Source organism: Equus quagga, chromosome 8 (assembly GCF_021613505.1).
Source record: "Equus quagga isolate Etosha38 chromosome 8, UCLA_HA_Equagga_1.0, whole genome shotgun sequence".
NCBI lineage: Eukaryota > Metazoa > Chordata > Mammalia > Perissodactyla > Equidae > Equus > Equus quagga.
The window spans coordinates 83,626,801-83,652,518 of record NC_060274.1 but is presented as its reverse complement, the minus strand read 5'-3'; the positions used below and the strand labels follow the sequence as shown (position 1 = coordinate 83,652,518).

Genomic DNA, 25,718 nt, shown 5'->3' with positions numbered 1-25,718 from the left:
TGACAAAGGGTTGCCAGGCGGGGGATATTCCAGTTGACCTCCAAACCAAAGATTTGTGGGTGTAGTTTTCAGAAGTGGCTTTTATTCTTGGCATTCATGATGAAAAAGACTGTGGTTTATTCTATTCAGGCCATGTAAATCAAAATTAATTGCTTCATTGATAATTTATGCCAACCTATGGCTTAAAGTAGTGGTTGCTGGAACCTGAACCAAAGCTTTCATTGAGGTACATTGACTATATTATTCCTTAGTTATGAGAAAATACCCAGTGTTTATTGGAAGTATTCAAAGTAATGGTATGCAGGAATAGGATTTTGTTTGTTCAGCTTTGGAACGTGAATTCATCTGAATGCTGAAATTCCAGAAAAGAGATTACCGATTTAAAAAAAAAAAAAGTAATTCCTAAGTACTATTCACACAACAGCTGCTAGTCTTTGAATGATCCCGTTCATGAGGCTGTTTCTGTTCGTCTGCGTCTCCAAATAGCCTAAAGTGTGCAGGGCCAGCATCCAGGGAGCATCCAGCGCCCCACCGGCCCTCTGTGTGTCTGGCCGTAGGAAGACACTCAGCTCTTCCCCGTTTCTCTCAGCTCTTGGAAAGGAGAAACTACTGAATTTGGGTGCTCTTGTATTTGACTTCTTTCAGTTTGCCCAGAATATGGCAACTGATTCCTCCTAAATAGAGTTCCATTTTGGTCAACATTCCTTGAAATTGAATTTTTAGCAATGGCAATGATAGAAAATAAAGTTGTATATTTTTAATAATTTGTATCTATAGAATAATTATAAACAATTTTATTATTATAAACAATATATTACAGTGTACATATGATGTGGTTACAAAATAATGATAAAATGATAAAATTATTGTAGCTTCTCTGCATCTCAACAAATTTTAAGTACATTTTTTCCTTCCTTCTATTGTTATCATAATCTCAGAATAAAGAACAGTCTTTCTCAAGAAAGGATTATTTTATTCCAAGATTACGTCCTTCTTATATTTTATGTTTAAATGGCTTTTTTCCTTTTAAAGAGAGGCTGGTGATGATAGATAGTAGTTAAATAAGGTATACCACTTAGCAATGTAAAAATCAGCAACCCAATGTTATTAAATAAATATTTTTAAAAGTTTTAGAATATTCAAGCTATAGTATACATAGAGAATATAAATTAACTGTAGTTGCCTTAAAAAATAAATAAAATATGATTGTCAAGAGAGTAAATAGGAAAAAGAGCACCTCTTATCTTGTCTTCTTTTTTTCTTAATCCCCTCTACTTTTTTCTCTTTCCGTCCCCAAAAATAAAGTGAACCTTTATAAGAAAAATTAGCTGCAAGGTCTGATATGAAATTGGCTTGCCCTCATGTTAATTTATTTTGTGGAAATTAGACTGGAACACTTCAAAGTCCAGGAACTATATCCTTCTGTATGCGTTTGATATAAACTTAGTAAAGAAAAGAAAAAAATCATGTCTCACTTGATGCAATAAATCTGTCAGTTTTGGTTTGGCACCCAAGAACAATATCTGATTCATGGGCTGGGTGCTTCACAAATCATGCCCACAACCTGTGTGAATATCAGATGAAAATCACACACACACACAAACCCTTACGAGTTCAGTGCCAAACTGATCTGACCAGATGGTGTGGGTTTTTTCCTGGTGCTGCTCTTAGTTTTATTATTTTGCATTAAAATTTTAATAGCTGCATGTTAAAAGAGGCTCAGAGTTTTGGTGACACTGCAAAAATTTTTATGAACCTTCAAAATCCACACTACAGGCCTCAGATGCTGAAGTCCAAAATAGCTCTGGGATGTGAAGTGAAACATACGGTTATTCACAACATTACTAGAAGCTTTCTGAAATTAGTTTTATTCATGAGTCCAAATTTTCTTCTGTCTACTGAAAAGAAAACCATTTACTAAGTTCCCAGATCACCAGAAAAGGTCCTTCCACTAATGAAAGGATGCAGACAGGCCATCCCTCCACTGCTGCTTGCTGGTCATGTTTCACTGGCCAGCTGTTTTAGCCAAATACTCCTTCGACTTCACTGTGGCTTTAAGTTGCTGCTAAAATGAGAAGACCCGCCTCATGAATTTCTTAGCAGATGTGCATTCTGAAAGCCATCATTACATGGAGACCTAGAGCCGCCAGATCCTTTGACGTGTGGGCCACACATGATTGCATGCTGAAATATACCCATTATTCCTGTGGCCATTTCCCACAGCCTCCAGTCCAATGTCCCGCAGATTGTTTTGCTTCCTTACTGGCTTTCTGTCCATCGTTGTCCTGGATTGCACATAGTAGTAGTCAGAGAAAAGAAAAATCCGTAATGTACTTTCCACTGGGAAGATCAGTCGTGTCCTTGCCAGGTCAAAAATCCCGTTGTGTGGAGCAATGAGTGACCAGAATTAGGAGTGCTTAGAATCTCATGGTCTGTCTGCCAGCTCCTAGCAGCTTTTCTCAAAGGCTTTCTGGGTTTCACAAACTTGTTTTCACTGAAAAATGGCAATGCCCAAAAGGCCATTGTAAAAGCAGAACAAAGCTTTTGAACTTCAAATGAAGTAGTGGGATGCGGTGCTTTGTCCAGAGGATCTGGTTGTGGACCACGTCAGGGCCTCATGCAACTTCATGAATCTCCAAGTGGGGAGCAGCCTGTAACTGCGTAGAAAGACATCTTTTCATCGGCGAGCTGCGCGGATGGTCTCCTGTTGGCTGTCCTGCTAAAAAGACTTTCTATAATTTGGTTCTTCTCAAGAAACCAAGGCAGAGAAGTAAAGAAGAGCAGGTGTGTGGGTTTATAGATGGCCCCCCAGCATGTTGTCCCTAGTGAGAGGGACAGCCTTCTGTTTGTATTCCAGCTACTATAAATACCTTCTTGAATCTACCTATGATTACAGCAGTAGTTTAATAAATGCCGGCAGAATCAGTCAAGGTAGCTCTTTGCTTTCAGAATCAAGAGGACTCTGATGGCAGTACTTACCCTAATACTCAGTAATTCAGCTTAGAAGTAACCAAATTGCTGGTGTAAGTGTCAGGGATGAAAGATTTGTGAGTTAGGATTTCCTGAACAAGTGTTGTTCACATCCGTTATGGTACCAGGAACCTGACGTTTGTCAAGCATAAAGTGCCAGGCTCTGTTCCAAGTGCTTACCTGTATTAACTCAGTTAACTTCACAACACGGTAAGATACGACCTGCTATGGTCACCATTGACAGATGAGAAAACTGAGGCACAGAGAGGTTAGGTGACTTGCCCAAGGTCACACAGTCGGAGAGCAGAGAGCAGAGATTAGAATCTAAGCAGTCTACCTCCAAAGCCCACCCTCTTAAGGGCTACACTAACATTTTCACACTGCAGGCCGCGACCTGTTAGTAGGTCAAGAAGTCAGTGTGGTGGTCGTGACCAGGATATTCTGTTAAAATGAAATAGATTAGAAAAATATCACAGTATATCACATGTACTAAGGATGGTGTCATGCAACTTTTGTTTGATGTTTACCTAAAAATTCTTTATCTTTGCATCCAAATATATTTCATAATTCATAACTTTTCTGATTTCAGAAAGGTAAGACAGTACAAATATTGCAAATTCATAACACTGCCTGCAGGGTTTGGGCAGCCCCCTGGAATCACACACATTAATAGTAGCACAGTGAAGCATCTGACTATTCCCACTAGACACAATAGATACAGGGTGTAAATAGCCTTTTAAGTGGTTCACCTCAGGGTTTGTTTCCCAATGACTTTTGCTGCCAAACTTATTAAGAAATTTTCCAGTTTTCAGAGCTTGGGAGATTGCAAAATTACAGATTGCAGACCGAATTATATGTATGTGTATACAGACTCCCAATATGAGATGCATTTCTCGTATCCCCCCAAGTACATAGTTGTATATTCTAGTTGTGGGTCCTTCTAGTTGTGGCATGTGGGACGCCGCCTCAGCGTGGCCTGATGAGCGGTGCCACGTCTGCGCCCAGGATCCGAACTGGCGAAACCCTGGGCCACTGAAGCAGAGCTCACGAACTTAACCACTTGGCCACGGGGCCGGCCCCTAAATGCATTTCTCATAATGGGTTAAGGTAAAAAAAGTTTGGAAAACACTGCACGATGCTATTGCTGGAATCATTGGCTGTTGGAGCTGGGAAGGAGCCTAGGGATGATATATTTCATAGATCCATAAAACCAAAACTCCTCAATTTTAACAAGTAGAAAAATCAGGGCCAGAATGGCGAGCATTGGGACTGCCAGAGGCCACCCGCTTCTTCGCCCCAGAACAGGCCTCCTGACGCGCGGCTCAGGCCTCTGGACCACACGCCCTCTCCAGAGGCTTATAATAACAAGCAAACCACACCACACCATGCATCTCGGAGTTTGGATTCTTTTCAAGTTTTTCTGAGAGAGACTCGAGTTTCGAGTGGTCACTTCCATCGGCGGGCTCTCCAGAGCCGAGTGGTTTTTCCCCAGCAGGACACTTGGGCTCAGGTGTTTGGCCGTGGAGTGAGGTGGCAGTGGGGCCTCTGCCCGGGTTCCAGCGAACTCTGTAAATTTCCTGAGTTTGTGGTTGAAACTGGTCTCCCCGGACCAGCAGTTTGACATTTTCCCCCTGTGGTGTTATATTCATGTTTCCACCTTCAACATGTCAGACTGAATGAACATTGTGGTCTAAGGATTTAAAAGATTTATAATGGAGTCTTGAAAATTTACTTAAGGAATATGTACTTCCCCAAGCAATAACAAATATTACTACAAATGACCATATTAAATTAAAGTAACTTAGGCATTTCTGATTTGTAGGAAAGTTAAAATTAATCTTACGGCAGTTTTGGTTTCAAAATGAAAACATGTCTTTGCCTGACCGCAGATTTCCAGGCTGTTAGTCAACAGTGAATGAACCCTCAGGTGACTTATTTTTTTTCCTTTAAGAAATACTCAGTTTTCTCTATGTGTAGAAAAGCAATACTAAAAGGAAAACAGCCTGAAAAATCAACCGTAGTGGTATCTGGATAATACTTTTCTTAGAAAAGAAAAAACTTTTTATACAGGAAACTTCAAAAGTTGTGATTTTTTTTTTATAAGCTGAGTGTTGAGTACATGGATTGTCATTTTATGATTTTTCTTTAAACTGTGCTTGTAAATATGTATACTCCTTTGTATATATATTCCATAATTTTAAAAAATGTTTTCAAACACATCACAAATCCATAAAAATTTTTCTGTAAGTGTTCTTTAGTAAGATGTATTATTTTTATAATTTTAAAAAGGAAAAGAAGCCTTTCTTATCCATTCTTTATCCCTTCCCCAATTAGCTCCTTTAGCACTTCAAATGCTTTTTTCCACATTAAAAAAAATAATAACTACAAAGTGTAGTGGTAAATGTTTAACAACTGCCTCTAGGGGAGGAAAAAAGCCCTGATTTGTAGTATTTACCAATTTTCATGGTGTAAATATTCCCACCACAGTCAATTTCAAGGTGCCGTCAATACCCAGGTGACGTCACTGAGCACAGAGTTGGGAAGAGATGTGCAGTAGCGCGCCATTGTATAGTAATTCTCCCAAACGGGTGCAGTATCAACGTAGGTAACCTCAATAACGTAGATAAGAGTAAAATAAGAACTGATAAGCTTTGAGTATGATTACCTTTGTTTTCAATATATTTCGTTATAAGTTCACATAATTTAATTTTTAATAATGGCCATGGTTAACAACTAGCTCACAAAATCTCTGAAAATTTATCCATCAGCTCTCACAAGCCTGTCGGAGCCCCCTCCAGCGCACTCCTACTGCAAGATCAGAGCAGTTCCCATTACAAAGCAGAAGGAATTCGGGGAGGTGGGCGCAGCCAGGCTTCCTCCATATCACAGCCCCGGGGGGCTCCATTCAGGGCCCCCCAGGAGACAAGCGGCCCCACACGCAGAACTTGGCTGACATGAGAGGATAAGGCCTCATGCTCTCCCAAGCACCCCACTGCCCACATGTAACCCCCAAGAGGGATTCCCTCTGCATTTTCCCAGGCCCTAAGCTTCAGCTTCTTAAACGCTTTTAACTCAGAAAACCTTTTCCTGAAGCAAAAACAAGGAAACTCAGAGTTCTTTGACGTGCCGATGGCTACATGGTGGAGTGTAGGAGTGTTTGATCCAGTCCTGAGGCTTTATTTCTCTGATGCCAGCTCTGCCACTAGCCAGTAGAATGACCTTGAAGAGGGGCTGGCCCCGTGGCCGAGTGGTTAAGTTCGTGCGTTCTGCTGCAGGCAGCCCAGTGTTTCATTGGTTCGAATCCTGGGCGTGGACATGGCACTGGTCATCAAACCACGCTGAGGCAGTGTCCCACATGCCACAACTAGAAGGACGCACAACGAAGAATATACAACTATGTACCAGGGGGCTTTGGGGAGAAAAAGGAAAAAATAAAATCTTTTAAAAAGAATGACCTTGAACAAGCCACTCCACCTCAGTTCCTGGTTACTGTGAAAAATGGGGTGTCAGATTAGATGGTGTGTCTTATCTAGTTTCTTCCTGCTCTAAGACCTTGTATTGGCTGTGATTACTGAGGGCTTCAGAAAAGATGACCAATCATGTCAAAACCCACTGAGAACAACTCATCAGACCACAGAGTGATGTGACTTCCTAAACCTGAACTCTGCCCGTCTCATTCCGAGTGAGAATACAGGGGGAACATTCTAATCCTGACCATGGAAAGATCTAGGCTGTGGTCCTTCAAGGATGTGTCAAAGTACAGCTGCCTTTGATGGTGGAAAATGGTTTTGTCTGGTTTTCTGGTCAAAGCCAAGTTACTCAAGTCTTCATCTTGGCTACAATCATAGCCTATACTCTGCCTCATCAGGTTCTTTATAAACTTGTCTCCCCAAATGATTCCTTACCAATGGGAATCTGCCCATCTTTCAACAAACAGTTATATTGATGGAACATTGCTTTAAAGCTTTAGGGTTTAATAAGTCTCAAAAAGCAGGTAAAGTAATGGCGCAATGCAACATTGTCAGTGAGAAACTGGTAAATTTTCACCAACGCTCCCAAGGAGTTGGTGTACGTGTTTAATGCTCCCATGCATGTATGTTGTCACCAGAAATAAATTGTGCAGGTGTGTATCTTGGTTCGGCAAGGTTGCCATGATTTATGGGTGTAGCTACAAGTTCATAACCACCAATCCAAGAGAGGAGGAAGGAGGGTGGAGAGAGAGAATGGCTGGCAGAAATGCTTTGTGAGTTTCATGTTTAGTGCTTTTAACATGGTGCCTCATTCTCACTTCTAGAAAGCACTTAGCAGATATAAGCCAAAAATAGATTGCCGTCCATAACTGACCAAACCCCTGTTGGGGTAAAGGTGGGAGATGTGCATGGGTGCGTTGTTGTGATTGTTCATAGTTGTTGTTTTATATCTGAGCTGTAGGAGAGTATTTATTTTACAGTAAAAAGCATGAGCTGTTGATGCTTTTTAACCAGAGTGAGAGATGACATGAAGAAGCCTCTCTCTCTTTTCTTCTTGTTTTCTTTTGGCAAGAATTTCTGTCTGACACTATATGTACACTCTCTGGGCTGATTCCCTATCAGCCATTCCACAATCCATTCTTCTACACACGAGGTATGAAGCAGGGGCTTTCAGAGTCATAAACAACAAACTCAGAGTTAAGTAAGGTAGATGGGAAGCTATAGATAAAACCACGTTATAAAGCTGTTATATGGTGATAGCAGCTTCTACATTCTGAGCCACTTCCTATATCACAGGCACTGCTACCTCACTTAATCCTCGCTGTAGTTCTCTGAAGGTGGCACTATTATTGCCTGTCCACCAGCGGGTGATCTTCCTAGATTCAGACTTAAAAGATGACCGGAGGCTGCTGGGTCTGGTCAGAGGGAAGGTGGGCAGAGCCACCGCTTGCCATCAGGGCAGCATCAGGCCTTCTGTGGAGTCCTCTCTGGTACAGGGCATCCTGTTGAGATGCAGAGAGACGAGATACCCCTCAGGCAGGGGTGGGAGCTGCCCTGGCCCTAAGAGGAGTCAGAGCTCCTGTAACACTCCCTGGGCATACTCCCCAGTTCCCCGCAAGGGACATGCCTCGGGAACAGCTCACCACACTCAGGAAGCCCCAAGCTCCAGCTTCCTATCAGGTATGTATGGATGATTCCTTGTTCCTCCCAGTCGAGATGCAATTTACCAGTCAGGGGTTAATCTTATCATAAGGAGTGTTGTCTAGTAACGTAGTTGACCTACTGTCTTAGTGGGTTACCAGAGTTAACCAAAGATCAAATTCTCCTACAGAAAGGGAAGAGATGTATGTTAACCCTTTACCCACAATTCTTAGTCCCATTTTACGGAGAATAACATTAGTTGAGATTGAGAGAGGTGTATCAACTTGCCTCAAGCCACATAGTAAGTAGCACAGCCAGGACTTGAACCCTGGCCTGCCTGCCTCCGAGTCCCGTGCTCTTAGCTAAGATGCAAGCTGTAAATTTTTCATTCTAATCCATAGCGTACCTGTGTTTATTTGACTATTTTAAAAACTAACTTGAATTACCTACATTGAGAACAGTGGTCTTCCTGGAAGAAGAAATATGTTTATCTTGTGGTTTTGCCCACTTCCCGGCACACTGTGTACCCCAATTTGATAAACTCATCACTACACCAGTTAGTAGTTCTACTCAGAATAATAAAAAAATAGCACTAGTTCCTTGCTTCTTCTGAGAGCCCATATTTTGAGCAGAGGTTCATGAGGAGGGGGAACAGTTTTAAGAGCAGTAGAGCCCACTTTGCATCTGAAAATAAATGAGTACCTGGCTCCCGGGTACAAACAATTCTGTTTTGCGTTGGTTGTTCCTTTCTGCTTTTCAAATCATCACCATCTTGTAGCAGAAAACCTAAGAGCTCAAGGCAAAGCATGTAGCTTTATTACAGTTCAGTTCTGCATGTAAAATCCACTTTATATGTCTAGATTGTATTGCAGAAGCCATTCAAGAAATGTGCCATCCATGTTCCAAGTATAAAAGTAGACATTTTAAGACACTGTAACAATATTGTGATATTGTTTCATTGGGTGTTTGATCAACTCTAAGCTTTTATCAGGAACTTTCTGTTGACTTCCAAAACTTCGTAGTGTAATGAAGACAAATACTAAGGAATTTGGTAGGCAGGATGTGAAATGGGTTGGATAAAATACCATGTTTAAGTGTGATGGAATTCATTTACGATGAATTATATTAAAATAGTTAAAACACAATTGATGGGAGGGCGGGGTAGAGAGAGGACTTGAGGGGCGTGCTTGTGTTCTGTTTCTTAGCCTAGGTAGTGGGCATAGGTGCCTGTTTTTATTACCTAAATGCTTGTATACATTCTATTCACTAGGCTTTCCATCACAGTTTTCAAAAACGCAGCTAGCAAAGTCTGCCTGTCAATACAGCCAGGCGTCACGTAACAGTGGTGACACATTCTGAGAAATGTGTATTTCAGTGATTTCATCATTGTGTCAACATTGTAGAGTGCGCTTACACAAACCTAAATGGTACAGCCTACTACACACCTAGACTATATGGTACTAATCTTGTGGGACCACTGTCGTATAAGCAGTCTGTTATTGACCGAAACATTGTTAGGTGGCGCATGACTGTAATACAAAAAGATGTTTGCTCTTTAGGTAAGAGATACTATTTCAAAGATTGTTTTGAATATTGTATTACATGAATTTATGAGCTGTTAGATTGTACAGTGAGAAAAAAACAAAGTTTGAATATTGCTAACGTAAGAGAAATGTTGACAAAATAACTTTGAAGTTACCAAAGTGAAACTATTGAGAAAAGTCGCCTTTCCTTTTATGAGTAATAAAATCACAACATAAACAGATCTTTAGCGGTCTTTCTCCCTGCACTGCTCTCTTCCCTTCTTTTTGAATCTGCGTGTGCATATTTATTCAGTCATTCTGTAAATGTTTACTGAGGGGCCTTGGCAGTGTGCTGGCAACGGTTAGGGGGACTTGAGTCCTTTCCTTTCAGCTAATGGCTTGGGAGACAAGACCTTCAGTCAGCCAAGAAAAATTTAAAAACCCCAATAGCAATATGAGAATCCAGAGTAATACACAAAAGAATCAGAGTTTTCATGGGGGCCTGTATGTTAAGTGGCAGTAAGGTGGTACAAACAATAAACACTACCGACCTACAGGTGAAGGAGGCCCCCTCTACCTGGGAGTGGCTGGGAGACTGAGAATAGATGGGCTTTCTATGGGTTGAGAGAGAGAACCTTCCAAGAGAGAGGAGAGCTTGTAACCGAAGGCACTGCAGTAGGTACAGATAGTTGTCCGTGTGTATGAGTTTCCCACAAGGAAGGTTTGCATAGGGAAGAAATGGAGCTGACTCTGAGGAAGCTTAAAACAACAAGCTGGAAGATAATTTCATCATGGAGGAAAAGGGAATCTGTTGTGAGTTTTTGAGAGTGAGACAGATCTGTGAACCCTCTGCCAGGGTGGAGCATCTGTCAGACTCGGGTTAACTGTCGTAATTCCTCATGCCCTGTAGATGATCCTGGTTACTTACCTTCTGTTCTTGCTGCAGATTCATGACGGATGCTGCCCGCCGAGAGCAGGAGTCCCTAAAGAAGAAGATTCAGCCGAAGCTCTCGCTGACCTTGTCCAGCTCAGTGTCTCGGGGGAATGTGTCCACTCCACCACGCCACAGCAGTGGAAGCCTTACTCCCCCCGTGACCCCGCCCATCACCCCCTCCTCTTCCTTCCGCAGCAGCACTCCAACAGGTGAGTGGCTTGACCCTACCACCTGGGGCTGGGGAGTTGGGGAACACAAGGGAAGAGTGTGTGTGTGTGATATGATATGATATGCTGGGGACAGAAGGGGGCCAGGGACAGATGATGGTTCAGACCCACCTCGTTTTTGACCCTTTACTGGTCTCTATAGCGTTTGTTGATTCATTCATCTATTCGTTATTGAAGAAATATTTATAAATTACTGTCTATAAATGTGTGGGATAATGGTATTATAGGTATTTTTCAAGTCTTTGCCATTCATTATGTATGAAGTGATGCGATGTCTTGGATTTGCTTCCATCAGATGGAGGAGTAGATGACACAAGATTGCCATGGGTTGATTATTGTTGAAGCTGGGTGTGAGTACATAGGAGTTCATTACACCATCCTCCCTATTTTTGCTTATTTAAAATTTTTTCCGTAATAAAATGATTAATTAAAAAAATTAGAGTGCCTCCTGTGCACCAGGCACTGAGCTACAGTTGTGAGCCAAAGGAGCCCCCGGCCCTGTCCTGAAGGAGCTTGGGCCTAGTGGGAGATGTTGGCATTCTAGGTGCCAAAGAGCACACTCTTGTCTTCCCCTCCAAAACGTGGAAGCAACTGGAAAATAGGAGTCAGAGGTGAAGATCAAAATCAACTTTATTAGTGCATAAAGCTGGACCACAGAATGGAGCTTGGATCTGTAACCATTGGGCTTCTTAGTATGTCTTCCATGAATTTACCTTATTTCCCAGACTGCCCTTCTGAGCTTACTCGGAGCAGGAGCAGACCAGAGTGCACCCTGGGCCCAGAGCTGAGCATGCGCAGTCCCTGCTGCCCATTCAGAGGTCTGTTAAGTCATTCTTCCTCCATAGGCAGGAGTGAGTAGAGACAGTAGAAAGACACTGGAATGTTCCCTCCTCCAATTTTTCCCATCTGAGAAGCAGGGAATATATTTCCCTTCTCCCTAGTAGGCATATAGACAGGCATTAGTCAATAAATATACCAATTAATAAATATGCCAATTATATTTGTATATACTATTAACCAACAAATATAACATTGTAACCATGACAAGTATTACATAGAAGGACTCAGTCATATGAGAGTATCCAGAGAGAGTCCCACCAGGTCAGGAAAGGCTTCCCCTGAAAGATAAATAGAGGTCAAATAGGTAAAGAGGGAAAGGAGGAGTGTGTAGCTGGGGAACAGCATTGTGCGGTGTCTGTGAGGGGAGCCTGGCAGGGCCCAGGCACTGAAAATTGGCCAGATGGCTAGGTGTTAGATGAGGCTGAGGATGTCAGCAAGGACCAGTGTATTGTGGGTCCTATTAAAAATTCTGGTTGATCCTAAGAGCGAAAAGAAGCCACTTAGAATCACACCATCATCTCCATAGCATCACCCCCTTGACCATGGGTAAAAATGTTTATTTTCTCTTACAGTTTATATCTTTCTCTGTCATCCATCTCCCATCGAGGGAGGTGACTTAAGTAGTATTTCTCAAAGTGCGTTTCACAAAATAGTAGTTGGGAAAAAGGGATTCCCTAATAAATTTGGGGAGAGGAAAGGTTAAACAAAGGTAAACTGGTTTCCTTAATGCAAGACTTTAATATACGTTGTTATTCTCCAAGGGGAGGATTTAGTAAGTTTCCCGAACTTAGTTGACTTAGTTATGAGAGCTCTTCTTCTAGGGGTATCTCAGGGACTCCTGGTTGACAGACACCCTGTGTTCTGTCAGGATTGGGCATTCTGAAGACAGGATAGGCGTGGGAGGCAGTCTGGCCAGAGTTCCTACCTGAACTTCTCTGTTTACAAATCGCTAGTAGTACCCATTATGAAAGGTTTTTGTGTGAGAGTCAAATGTGATGGCATACGTATGCACGAGCATTCAGTCACTGTCCGTCTCTGTGGTCTGGAGTTTTCAACTGCTTGCTTCATGAACAGACTCAGGATCATTCCGTAGAGGATGAATCGGTTCATTTGCCGTGGGCATTCGTCCGTTTCCCTAGGTTGGTCACCATGTTTCCTTTATATTTTATTCTGTGAAGATTTACTTCCCAGGATCTTCACATAACGTTGACTGTGTAAATCTAAGGAATGCCGTGAGAGTGTTGTAATTCTGCGATCCTCTTTTCTGGGTATTTCTATGAATATTTATTCATATATAATATGAATTATGGCGGCAGTTTCATATGGGGGTGTGTTTTATAACTGACCTGGTATGGACCGACTCATGGCCAGCACCAGATAACCATGACTGCCCCAATTAGCAGCGGGTGCCTTAGAACCCCATGAAAATAAAGACAGTTTAAAAGTGAGAGTTTATTATTTTTCATGTAAGAATGTTTGGAAGAAATGGAATCATTTCCTTTCCTTCAGACATAAAGAAATCTTTCTGACACCTTGCCTATTTTAACAATTTCCCACTAAGAGAATTAATTTATGTTGTGGTAAAGATGTATCATTTTCCGTCTGTCAAGATCATTGGTAAGTTATTTGCTGCTTGAAGAACATTCCATGTAAACATCAAAAATTAGCAGGGGAAATGGTTTCTTAAAGCCCTACCTTGTACAATTTTGATTGTGTACATTTTTCAATGTTTGAAATGTTATTTTACCTGTAGTTAGAGAGATCAGCTTATTTTGCCTGACTAATGTGGTTTTGGTCACTTTCACTGCCAGGTTATAAATAGTATTCCATGTTTCTACCTCCTAAATTCACTCAGTTCCAAATTCCATATTCAAGGTGCATTCCTGGTCCAGAAGTAATAGTCATTTTGTGGAAAATTTCATTTATAAAATATACTTTAAAATATACTGTCTTGACTAGAAGGAATCAGAGCTCAACTTCATCCTAGAGTTTCAAGTATTTCTTAGGTATTCTTGGAACCAGAATTTGTTTTGCAGCTTCTAAATCCTAGAAGAATCTTCTGTTTTCATCTTTTTTTTTTTTAGGGTTCTGAAGTTTTTATTATTCATAGTACTTAAAAGTCTAGAGTAAGATGTTTTAAAAGTCAGAGTAAGATGCTCAAGACAGAGTAATACAGCTGTCCTCAGAAATAGATGACCGTAACTAGACGGTATGACCAGGTTGTCTCCAGTCACGGGTTTTTTTTGTTTTTTTTTAACTTTTTATTAAGATTATGATAGTTTACAACCTTGTGAAATTTCAGTTGTACATTATTGTCAGTCATGTTGTAGGTGCACCCCTTCACCCTTTGTGCCCTCCCCCCTGGTAACCACCAATCAATTCTCTTTGTCTCTATGTTTAACTTCCACCTATGAGTGGAGTCATACAGAGTTCATCTTTCTCTATCTGGCTTATTTCACTTAACATAATACATTCAAGGTCCATCCATATTGTTGTGAATGGGACGATTTTATCTTTTTTATGGCTGAGTAGTATTCCATTGTGTGTGTGTATATATATATATATATATATATATATATATACACACACCATATCTTCTTTTCATCTTGTTCATTTCCTATACTTGTTTTGTTTTCCTTTAATATATAAAAAAAGAAAGTATTCACTTAAAGAAAGCTTAGAATGGTGTAAATCATGGGTCAACTACCTTTTTTATAAAGGACCAGGCAGAAAATGCTTCAGGCTCTGCAGGCCATAGGGTCTGTTTTGGCTACTCAACTCTGCTGTCGTAGCATGAAAGCAGCTACAGAACTACACAAACGATTGGACATGGTGTGTTCCATTAAAACTAAAAGTTTTTGTAAAACTTTATTTACAAAAACTGGCCAGATTTGACCCACAGGCCATAATTTGCCAACCCCTGGTTTAAATCACAGAGATATGGAATTTAAAGATAACGTGATTAAATTCCCTGAAAATAAAGTGTTAAAACAATTCATAACATTCTCCTTTAAAAGTAATACTATGGAGAGTGTAATTACTAAAACGGAAAGGCAACTAACATTTGTTGAGTGTTTGCTATATACTTTATGTATGATGCTGTATTTAATCCTAACACCAGCCTCACTGAGACGTGTTGTTAATTCCCCTATACAGATTGAAGAAATAGAAGCTTAGTAAGGTTAACTTGCACAAAGCATGTCTGTCTATGAAAAGAATGTGTCTTTCCGGTGAACTCACTCTTCCTTTACACATTATTATTACGTTAGTACCTCTTTAAAAACTCTTATTAGACCTTCAGCCATTTAGCTGCCTCGAGTACTAACTCAGCAACTCCAAACCCCAAATACAAAAATATGTTCAGATGCTGGATGTGGTTCACCTTCACTCATAGTAACGCCCACTTTTACTCCACTCCACCATTCAAGTAGCAGGTCAGAACTGAAGAACTTCCCAGTTTAGTTCAGTCATAGTTTTCTTTAAGGGGCCGTTGGAGCTGACTCCAGAGATCCAACTGTTAAATATTCAGGTTTGCAAGCCAGTTGTGGAAACATTATCTTGAGATTGGCCATCGTGGGAGCATTTACACGGGTGAAATCGGCAAATGCTCCCTATCAGGATTTCTCCACTCCCCCCTTTACCATTATACTACCGTTTTATCCTTTCAGTATTTACCAGACTAATCCTACTTAGTTTATAGTTGAAGGGATCATGGTTCTAACTGTGTCATGAATAAACCTAAAGCAAAAATCCATCACTAATAAATAAATAACGACCATTTCAAACAATGGACTGCTTTGCAGCCATTCACAACAATGGTGTAGGTCACCATGTAATGACATGGAAAGGTTTTCACATTATACTGTCAAGTGAAAAAATTGGGTTACAAAACTGTATGTACAGTATGATCCCAATTTTATTTTTTACTCCCCAAAATTTAACTGTTGTTACCTTAATATGATCGGAAGATGGGTATTATTTTTCTTCTTTCTTTTTTCACATTTTCTAAAATGAGCCTGTATTACTTTTGTAACTAAAACAACTGTTTACTGTGTATAATCAGAAGATATAGACAGAATTAGACATAGAGGCAGATATAGATGGAATAACCCCGCTCAAAAAAAGCTTAATGAATTTCTTTCCTTCAAATTATTTTAATTGACCTTTTTTGCGGGGAGGAGCCAGGTCACCCTGTATGAAAGGCCTAGGTTAGCTTGCGCATCCATCATTAGTAAGCAGGTTGTTCTGGTTATCAGTGCCTGCAGCCTAGTTAAGAAAGTCATTTCTCTTTGCCTCTCCCCCAGCCCCCAGCCCCAACCCACGCCCCCTATTTGCCCACTGAATCTCTTAAAACAATGGCTCTCTATCAGGATGAAGATTGAAATCACCTGGAGAGGTTTTAAACTTCCCTTTGCATGGACTTCACCCCTGAGACTCTCATTCTCTTGGTGGGTGGGGCTTGGGCATTGGAAGTTTTTAAAATCTCTCTTGGGCCAGGTAATTCAAACCTACAGCCAGAGTTGGGAAACCTGTGTTTTAAAATGACACATCTAGTTGTCATAACTGTGTGTTTTCTTGCTTGAGTTCACATATTTCCACCTGGCCTGGAGAAAGGTTACTGTAGTCCACTTGCTTCGGCTCCAGAGATGAGTCCAATGGGACTGAGCAGATGCTTCTTATGTCTTAGTGGAGAAGCTGTGGCTGGGTTTCTGGTTATAATAGCATTGCATAGTCTCTCCTGGAAAATATTTGTATATGTATTTTGGCCCACTCAGGGGGGAAAATTCAAGTATTAAGCCAGAGAAAGCCACCCAAGGAAAAGAAACCAATTTTTTTTTCTTGTTAGGCTCCTATGATGACTATGAAGTCACAGAATATATCTATTAATGCATAAATTTAAGTTTCTATATTGTGTTATTTCGCTTCATATTCCTGTGTCTTCTGCTACTTGGCCTTATAGTAAACTGTTAACATTTCTTTATGGCTTTTACAATAAATTGTTCAAATTACAAGGATTTTGAAATTTTCAGGAGTTATAATACACAAGTTATTTCCTTCTTCTTTTTTTTTTTTAGTGAGGAAGATTGGCCCTGAGCTAAAAATCTGGTGCCAATCTTCCTCTCTTTGCTTGAAGAAGATTGTCACTGAGCTAACATCTGTGCCAATCTTCCTTTATTTTGTATGTGGTATGCCACCACAGCATGGCTTAATGAGCAGTGTGTAGGTCTGTGCCTGGGATCCAAAGCTCTGACTCCTGGGCACTGAAGCGGAGCACACAAACTTAACCTCTACGCCACCGGGCTTGCCCCAACAAATCATTTCTTAAAGTATTAATTTTTCCCTCAGGATGGAAGTTACTCTGCAATGCAGACATATAGAACTGATAGAATTTTGCTTGACGTTTAGAAGCTCTATCTAAATGGAATTGAGATGAACTCTCCTCCAAGGCCTTTATTTTTAGAAAGTAAAATAAATGTAAATAGGCTTAATAATGACAGAAAATCTCAAAGAAAAAAGCATAACTATGGTAAGGTCTAAACGGCCATACCTCCCCCTATCCACTCAGAAGAAGAGAGTGAAATAGAAGGAAATTCCTCAGAGAGATAAATCCTCTCCTATTGAATGGTGGAGAATGAGAAAAGAAAAGTGAAATATTTCAGCCTGACTGAATTTTGCGACCTGCTTATGAATTCCTGAGGCCGTAGTTTGGTATTTCTAACAGTTTCTTCCATAAAGAGTTGAATGTCTGTATGATGCCTAAGAAACATTCCCCGAAATCTTCCCGTTGAGAACATGGCCTTGATTTCTATTTCCACGGAAGTGTGCTGTCTTGTAGCTGGAGAAGGACAAGCTGTCCTGTATTCTCTGGCTTGCATTATGCTCCGGGTCGCCAACACACCCTTTCCTGGCCTATGGTTTGTTTGCTTGTTTGTTTATACACTACTTTGTTCTAATTGTTTCCTTTCATCTTTTTTTGATTAACTTGTAAAACCTTTATCCTGCTTCCTGAGTGTCATCGCTAATTCTGCTTCCTTCCCCGCCATCTTAAGTGCCTGCTTATTTTTCATCTCCTCTTGCTACTCGAAGAGCTGGTAGAATAGGGATGGCGACAACAAAATGGTATTTCAATTACGTTTCCAAAACTAAACCACTTAGAAGAGACCTTCCCCAACAAAACGTTTTCCTGACTTAAAGAAAACAACGAAATCTATGGTGACCTGTAATGATAGATTATATCTTTATAGTGCATAAAAGCATTCACATTCACCATTATTAACCCCACTTGAAAGACAAAGGAAATTGAGGCTTATTTAAATGATAACTGGCCCAAGTTCAGGTGGTTCCCAAGTGGAGTCGCCACTGTTTCCACAGCACCAGGATTGGCCATCTTTCCAGTTGACATCATTTATTGAGCATCTCTTCTGTTATAGTCACTCTGCCAGGTATTGGAAATACAAAAAAAGCATAAGGTATAGCCCTTGTGGATTAGAACTTACATCTCTTAGTTGAAGCAGGTTATACACATGTAGGACAGGTGCTTAATGAATATGATATATAGACAGATGGACTAAATTATCAGCGTGGATATTTGGTTAGACAAGATAGAGACACACATGGAGTCATTCTCTCTATGCTGTGTTCTAAGTGCAGTTAGAAGCTGTATATTCACACCCATAAAATGTCTTAGATATTATAAGGCAAATATGAATTCCAAACAAGTTGGAATAAGGTGAAATCAGTGAGAAACTGATTTGGGGTCAAACAATTTTATAGCTAATGATCATTATGGAATGTCAGCTTAGGGAATTAGTAAGCGTGTCTGCATATGTTGACAAAGACTGTTACGTAAATCTGGAGTTTTCTGAGTCACCTTCCAAAACTTTGGGAGCATAGAGGTGAAGTAGCGACAGCCTTTGGCATCAGAGGGATCTGGATTCAAATCTCAGTTCTGCTGCTTGAGGGATAGATGACCTTAAACCTTTCCAAGCCTCAGTTTCCTCATCTGTATGTTGGAGGCAATGCACCGCACTGTGAGGATAAATGAATAAGGATAGAGACAAACAACTGCTTAGGTCAACACTGTTTCTACTTAAACCGCCGGTTCAGAAAGGACATCAGCTTTGGAAGTGCCCTACTGTGCGTTCCAGACGCCCTGCACTAGTCAATAAGCCCATTGTGTTCAGGAACAGCTGGCTGTCAATGGTGGAAATGGCTGATGCTGTCAGGCTAGTTAGGGCTTCATGAAGTAGCTATATAGCATGTTCAAAACAAAGAAAACATTTTTCGTTCTTAACTGAATCCTGCCCTCTTGGGCAGACGGTATTTCCCCCGCCCTGGCCAGAACGCTTGGGCATGTTTATTTTTAGTCTGCATTAGCCTCAGAGAAGGCTTGTTCCAGGAATGTGCATTACAGGTGGTATTTGCTAATGACCTGCTCTGGGCATAGGTATATTTTCTAGGGGAAGGGGGGTCATATCTGAAAACAAAAATGACAGTATTCTCATTAATTTATTAATAAGGAGGATTGAAGATAACCATTTTATGACCAGGGATGGTAGAAGTAAAGAGTTAACAGGTTTACAGATTTTTATATCCTGTTTTATTGTTTTAGTAAAGGTAGCAACAATAACCCTTTTAATTATGGAAATTCAGTGCACTAAGAAAATTCAATATTGGATGTTTCTAACAGATACACACACTCCTTAACGAGCCCTATCTCCTCTCTTGCTGAAGGATGTGCCCACTTAGGCCCTACCGCCATCACAATTGTAGGGGGAGGGGTGCCCCTTTGCCCCATCCACTTGGAGGTCCTTTTAGATTTTTGATGCCCTTTAAAGATGTGAAAGAATTGAACATCTCACTGAGGAGATACATCAAGGTCATAGGGCCATGTAGAGGGCATCTCAAGGTTTTCAGGACCTCATGAGTTTTACTGAAGCATCTCAGAAACTCTGTGCCCTCTTGCCTTTGAAGAGCAGAGGAAGTCCTCAAAGCTGCTCTGCAGGGAGAGGGCGTCAGATGTCACTGCTCCTCCACCCAGCTGAGGAGGCGAGACCCACAGAGGTCGTATAGCTTCTTCAGGGCTCCAAGACCAAGGTATTGTTGACCTGGCGATTCTACTCTCAGTATTTACCCAAGAGGAAGGAAAACATGTGTCCACAAAAGACAGGTACAAGGGTGTACAGAGCAAGCTTTATTTGCAATAGCCCAATCTATTAAGTAGTCCATCTGCAGGTAAATGGATAAATAAACCGTGATCTCTCCATACAGTGGAGTCCTATTCAGCAATAAAAAGGAACAAAGTACTGATACACACAACACATGGCTGAATCTCAAAAACGTTATGCTGAGCAAAAGAAACCAGACCCAAACGAATACATATGAACTTCAAGTACAGGCAAACCGATCTGTGATGACAGAAATCAGAACAGTAGTTGACTCAGAGTGGGTGGGGAAAGGGAGTAGATGAGAACTTTCTGGAATGATGGATATATTCTATATCTTGATTGAGATGTTGGTTACACGAATGTGTACATTTGTCAAACTTATCGAATTATACAGTTAAGATCTGTGCATTGCACTCTATGAAAATTTTACCTCAGTTAAAAAAAAAAATTGATGACCCAGGCAGAGATAAGGAACAGGAGCCCACAACTCCCACCCATTCCTTGAATGAGCAAATAGCATTTCCTCTGCTGTAAACAATCCATGTAAGAACAAAGGGAGTAAATACATGCGGTGGTTTTAGTACGAAAATCTCTGGAATTTCCTCTCCGTAGAGGAAAGACAGTAAACGGGATCATCTATTCTCAGCTTTCTTAGCTTAGGAACACCGAGGAAATGGAATTGTGGTCAAATAAAACAACTGCAGTACATATTAAATAAAGGGAGAGACAGACAGACAGACGGATGGGAAAAAGAGGAAAGACAAAGAAGAGCTAGTTGCCAAACACTCGTTCTCCGGACACAGAATTGGTCCATGACTGAAAATGTTTCTGATAAAAAATTATAGCATCTGAGTCTTCCAATAGCCAAAATAGTTTGCTTGTGTGAGATGATGTGCTTCATTATGCTGAGAATTTTACAGGAAAGAAAATTAATTAAAAGCTGTTCTGTTTCAGCCCATGTTGAGCACGTCCTCTGAGACTCTGAATAAACCCAGTTTGTTTGATGGGCGGCCACTTAGCAGATTCTTCTCAGATTTCATATCTGCACTAACGCAAAGGGCTCAATAATTTATCTTCTAAGGAAGATAGTTTTGAGGCCCGTCATTTTTACAGTACCATGCTTAACCATCTACATTTAGTCATAAACCTAAATTTCATCTCTTGCTACTAACTGTGTTGTCGTTCAATCAAACTCAGTGTTAAGAATTCCTGCTAGAGATTTTGACAGTCTTATCTTTACAGTCATATCTCACCTAGTGCTGGAAACAGTCTGTGGACAAGGCTTTGGCCCTCCATCGATGTTGCCTTTTCTTGTCCCAGCAGGGGTCTCTGCACTGGCCAAAAAAATAGCAAGAAAGATCACAAGATAAAGTTATTTTAAAGGGCATACATTGACTGTGCTGCTCACACCCTTTTCCCCAGAAAGAATGCACTCTCTTTAAACCAAGATCCAGAACTCGCTCATGTGCCAACACCCATCAGTGCACACTTCTTAGTAATTTTCCTTTGGAAGCAAGTACCAGAACCGAAACATGAGTGCTAAAGAGAGGAGCATATTGTAAGCCTGGAAAATGGTGTGGATTCCATTGAAAACACGGATAAACAAACAGACGCTCAGCGCTCACCTGCGCCTCTGCTGCGGAGCTGACCGAGGGTTAACACCTGATGAATTCATACCCCGGCCAAATGTGTGTGTTTCCAAAGAAGCTTTTCTTTTTCCCTTCCATCTAGAACACAGCATATTAAAATCAGAGGAGCCCTTTCATCTTCGTGGGTATCACAGCAGCAAACTTGTTTTAATGTCTTTTCCATGAGAGTCTAATTTTAACAATAAAATGATCCCCAGGCACACCCGGCTGCACAGCATTAGAGACAGAATCTGCAGAAAAATGAGAAAGCTCTAAGCTAATTTGTTCTTGCTAGGAAGACAGTCAGGGTACAGAGTCTCTCTGCTCCTGTCAAACTTTGTTCAAACCTGGAAATGCACTATAAAGGAAGTGGTGTTTGATAGGAAGGGGGACTTCGGCTGCTGGAACCTTGCTGGGGTCAGGGCTGGAGAGGTTGCTGGTCATACACGTCTATACCTTGCCACCAGACTTACACAGTTCCGCCTTGGAAAACTGGATGCTCATGTTAATTTATATTCATCAAACCAGCAATAAGTTGGTATGATCTTATCAGATCAAAGATGTGTTTCATAATCCACTGAGCTGAATAAGGAATTTTTTTTTCAAACCCAGCCAATCCAGGCTCTCTTTGGTATGGAAACACACATAGAAAATCACCCCTGAGAAACTAGAGACCGTTAGGGGACAACTATGTATGACTTTGATATCTAATCATGCATGGTGTGCTGTTTTCTACCTAGGTATCCAATCACTACTTTTTTTTTTTCCTTAAAGGTGAAAAAGGAGCCTGGGTGTTCAGATGATTACAGGCCTAAGAACAAGTCATTCTCAGGGAAACGCCTTTCCTCTGGTGCAAAGAATTTTGAATAAAGTAGCTAGACAGCACCTGCCGTTGTGGGCCAGCTAAGATGTCTCTTGACAGCCTGGGTCTGCAGAGACTTTTCATTTTCAAATAGATGCATTTTTCAAAATTACCATAATATTCAAATAACAAGAAAAAATCCATGTAGAGCAAATTTCTCTTGTAGTAAATTGTGAAAATGGCGCTTTCCATGAGATCTACTTCAGGCTCTCTCCATGCTGTGTAGCTGTATACTTAAGATTCTAGTTAGGATGTTTGACTTGAAAACAGCTGCACAGAATCTTAAACTCAGGGGTGGAGAGGACCTCCACATGCTTTTCCATTGCTGTCCTTTTCCAGTTTCTGTCTGCCAGGCAGAAGTGGAGGGTGTCATCAAGGCTAAATTCTAATGCATGAACAGTTACAAAGACCAGTGCCAGGCAGTCGATTTAGGAGGATGTTTTGGGAACAAGATCATGATCCTATATCTTGCACAGGCCCCCATATCCCCCCCATAAATGGCTATTTTCTAATATTACATAACATTCTAGACCGTTGCTGTGTTGAAAGTCTCCCTAAAATTCACCTTGATGAAGTTAATTTTGGCAGAGCACTCAAATGCTATGAACAGTATTTCACTGCCACTAAAAGGAAGCAGTCTTTGAAAAAAATGTTTAATTAATGCCACTTGGTTTCAGTAATATACATGTGTGTAATTTAGAATATGCTATGTTGTACCTAAAGGAAAATTATTTCCTTAAGACTCACAAAACTTGACAAATGATTAACTTTTCATAAAATTAAAATGTTGCAGCTCAGTCGTGAGTGAGCTGCCAGAGAGATGGTGCCTGGGCTTGGTTGTGACAGGCTGGATATGTTCCTCCCACCACCTGTGGACAACGCACCTCAGCCTGGAGGGGTTTTTCTCCTGGGAAATGAATAAGCCCCTTTTGGAAATTAAACCATAAAATTAAAATTATGAAGTAGTAACTGCAAATATAAAAACAGAGACTTAAAAAAATTTTTTTAAATAAATCAACTTCTGGAATAACTATATAATAAGTATGCATTACGGAAACATAAATACACCATTGGTAACTAATATGTGGTTTCTCGCGAGTAAAAAAGAGCAAATTAAAAGTTTAGTAGAATCCAGTTAACTCGTTTGTAAATAATCTATAGGGCAATGTTTTATGAAATGGATAAGTAATAAATATTCCAAAAAGGATTTTTTTTCTTCCCTTTTTTGCTTCTCAACAAAGCACTATTTCCTGGCATCATCAGAAGAGGAAGGTTTGCCAAGACTCAAAACCTTGTCCTTTGCCTTGTGGGAGCCCTTTAGCTAAAGCTATAAATGTGGCATACTGATGAACATTGTCATTGTAATTCTGTCAAGCAAGGAGAGGAAACTGGAAAATGAATTATGCTATATATAAACTTGAAAGTAGCTGCTTCTTCATGGTAACTGTGCCTCTTAAAAATAGCATCTCACAGCCTCCTAGAATTTCTGTTCACTTTGTCTGTATTTTCTGCTATATAATAGAAATATATAAAACAGAAAATAGATTATATTTTGGAAAGATGGCAGGACTGAAAAGTGAATGGGTACTTTGTCGGAACATTTTGCCTCTTTTGTCATTTTCCAGAAGTTGGCAATTTGTGGCTCCTTCAAAGTGATACCAGGTTCTTGTCTAGAAAGTGTTCTGAGTGACCTGAATTTATTAACCTGATAGACCGTGTTGTTATTTAGGTTCCCAGTTAACAGTTATTGTTAATTCTTCTCATGGGCAGAGAAAGATACTAAGCAGAATGAGCTGTGCGTGCTGGTTCTTCGCAGTCTTGGACTAAGTCATCTTCCCTCTCTGTTCGCGATGCTCGCCAGCCGGAGCTCCAGGACTTGAAGTTAGCTCAAATGTCTGGAGCATGGTTCACTAAGTCCGAGGTCGTGGATTTCATCCCATGTGGGCCAGTTCACTTGGCTCCATCCTGGGGCCGGGAACCATGATGCTAGTTGAATGTCAGACAGCAGGTAGTATCGTTCCTTGGAACCTCTCAGGAAAGAGGTGGTAGAGATACAGGAAACACAGACAGGGCACATCAGCTTCTCAAAGATTTCCTTACCCTCTGGCTTGACCCAAGGGAGTCAAGATCAGTGTGAAAATGTGATTATGAAGAAAACAACTCAAAGCGCGTGTCTGTGGAGTACTCTGAGTGGCCTCAATTTACTCAGTGACAAAGCAGCAGTATTGCTGTAACGTGTTCATCTTCATGGTCTTTGTGTTCAGTGCAAATGTCTTTAGAATATTCAAAAGAATCAGAGACTGACGAAGACAAATTGGTAAAAATAAATGTCAAACTGAGAGGCCTCAAACCATTTCATTTGTCATCTAGAAAGGACAGAGATGCATGACTTGGATGGGAGGGGGCCAGTTCCACTTCCTGCTCTCTTTAAAATGACTGTCAGAGACCAGAGAGCAGCTCCCGTGCCTCTCTACCCCACGGGAGAGAATTCTTGGGAGACGCCAGGTGGGTGTTCTGAGGCTTTCTTATCTAAGTTGTCATTCCTTAACACCCCTGACTTTAGCAGATGCATTACTGCCCCAAACTCCTTCTGATTAGAGAAAGCAAAGAAGGAAAAACAGCATGGCATAGAACAGGTAGAGATCATCTCAGCTGTTGTGATCGGTAAGTTATGACCAGCATTTAAAAAAAAAAGAAGGAAATAGAAAACAAGGTGCTTCAGACTTAGTAATGATGAGTATTGTCTGGGGACACCTGTTTTAGTTTTGTGTTTGGGGCGGGAGTTGTTTTCTGAGTTGTGACATAGAATGTTTTTTTTACTGGGTCATGGTCAGAAATCTTGAAAGCCAGTGATCCAGGCTCACCCCTGCACACAAGCATGCTGTCAAGCCCAAGGTCATGTAGCCAAGTTGGGTCAAAACAGTAGCAAATCCCAAGCTTCCTGATTCTCACTCTAGTGCTTTTCCTCTCGGTCACACTCCAGCCACTGCAGGATACCGAGTGTGTTTTCATAATCAGTCGTGTTGTGTTCGTGGTTCTCCATCCACAAGACCTCATCCAACCATAGCCACATGATTCCTTCTGGGCCTGCTGATCCTGGAATCTTCCCGGACCCCCATCCGCCAGTGACTACAACGCCCTTCACTAGAGCTTAACCGCAAAGAGGAGGAAAAACGCTTTTTCTCTATAGACCTTTTTTGGTAGAAATTTCTCCTTTGTTTAATCAATTATCCATCTTAGACAGAAACTGAGCACTTAGCATGCAAGACCATCATTAGGTCCATCAGAATGAAGTAAGAGTGGGAGAAGATGCAGTCTGCACCCTAAGGAACTCAGTGGGAAAGAGAAGAAACTGTGTCACAACAAATAAGATGCCAGTGGGGACACTGTGTCTGCCTTAGTGCAAGATAAGATGACAGCAAGACCGGGAGGGCACCTATGACCAAGAAGGCCCC

At 40.9% G+C, this 25,718-nt stretch overlaps 1 protein-coding gene across 1 annotated transcript in view; it reads left to right on the top strand.

Moving 5' to 3' along the window:
- JAZF1 (JAZF zinc finger 1) overlaps positions 1-25,718 on the top strand; it is a 321,212-nt gene that overhangs the window by 259,224 nt on the left and 36,270 nt on the right. Inside the window, exon 3 of the mRNA XM_046668768.1 lies at positions 10,551-10,747. Coding sequence (XP_046524724.1) covers positions 10,551-10,747 — 197 coding nt within the window. The remainder of the gene's footprint in view (positions 1-10,550; positions 10,748-25,718) is intronic.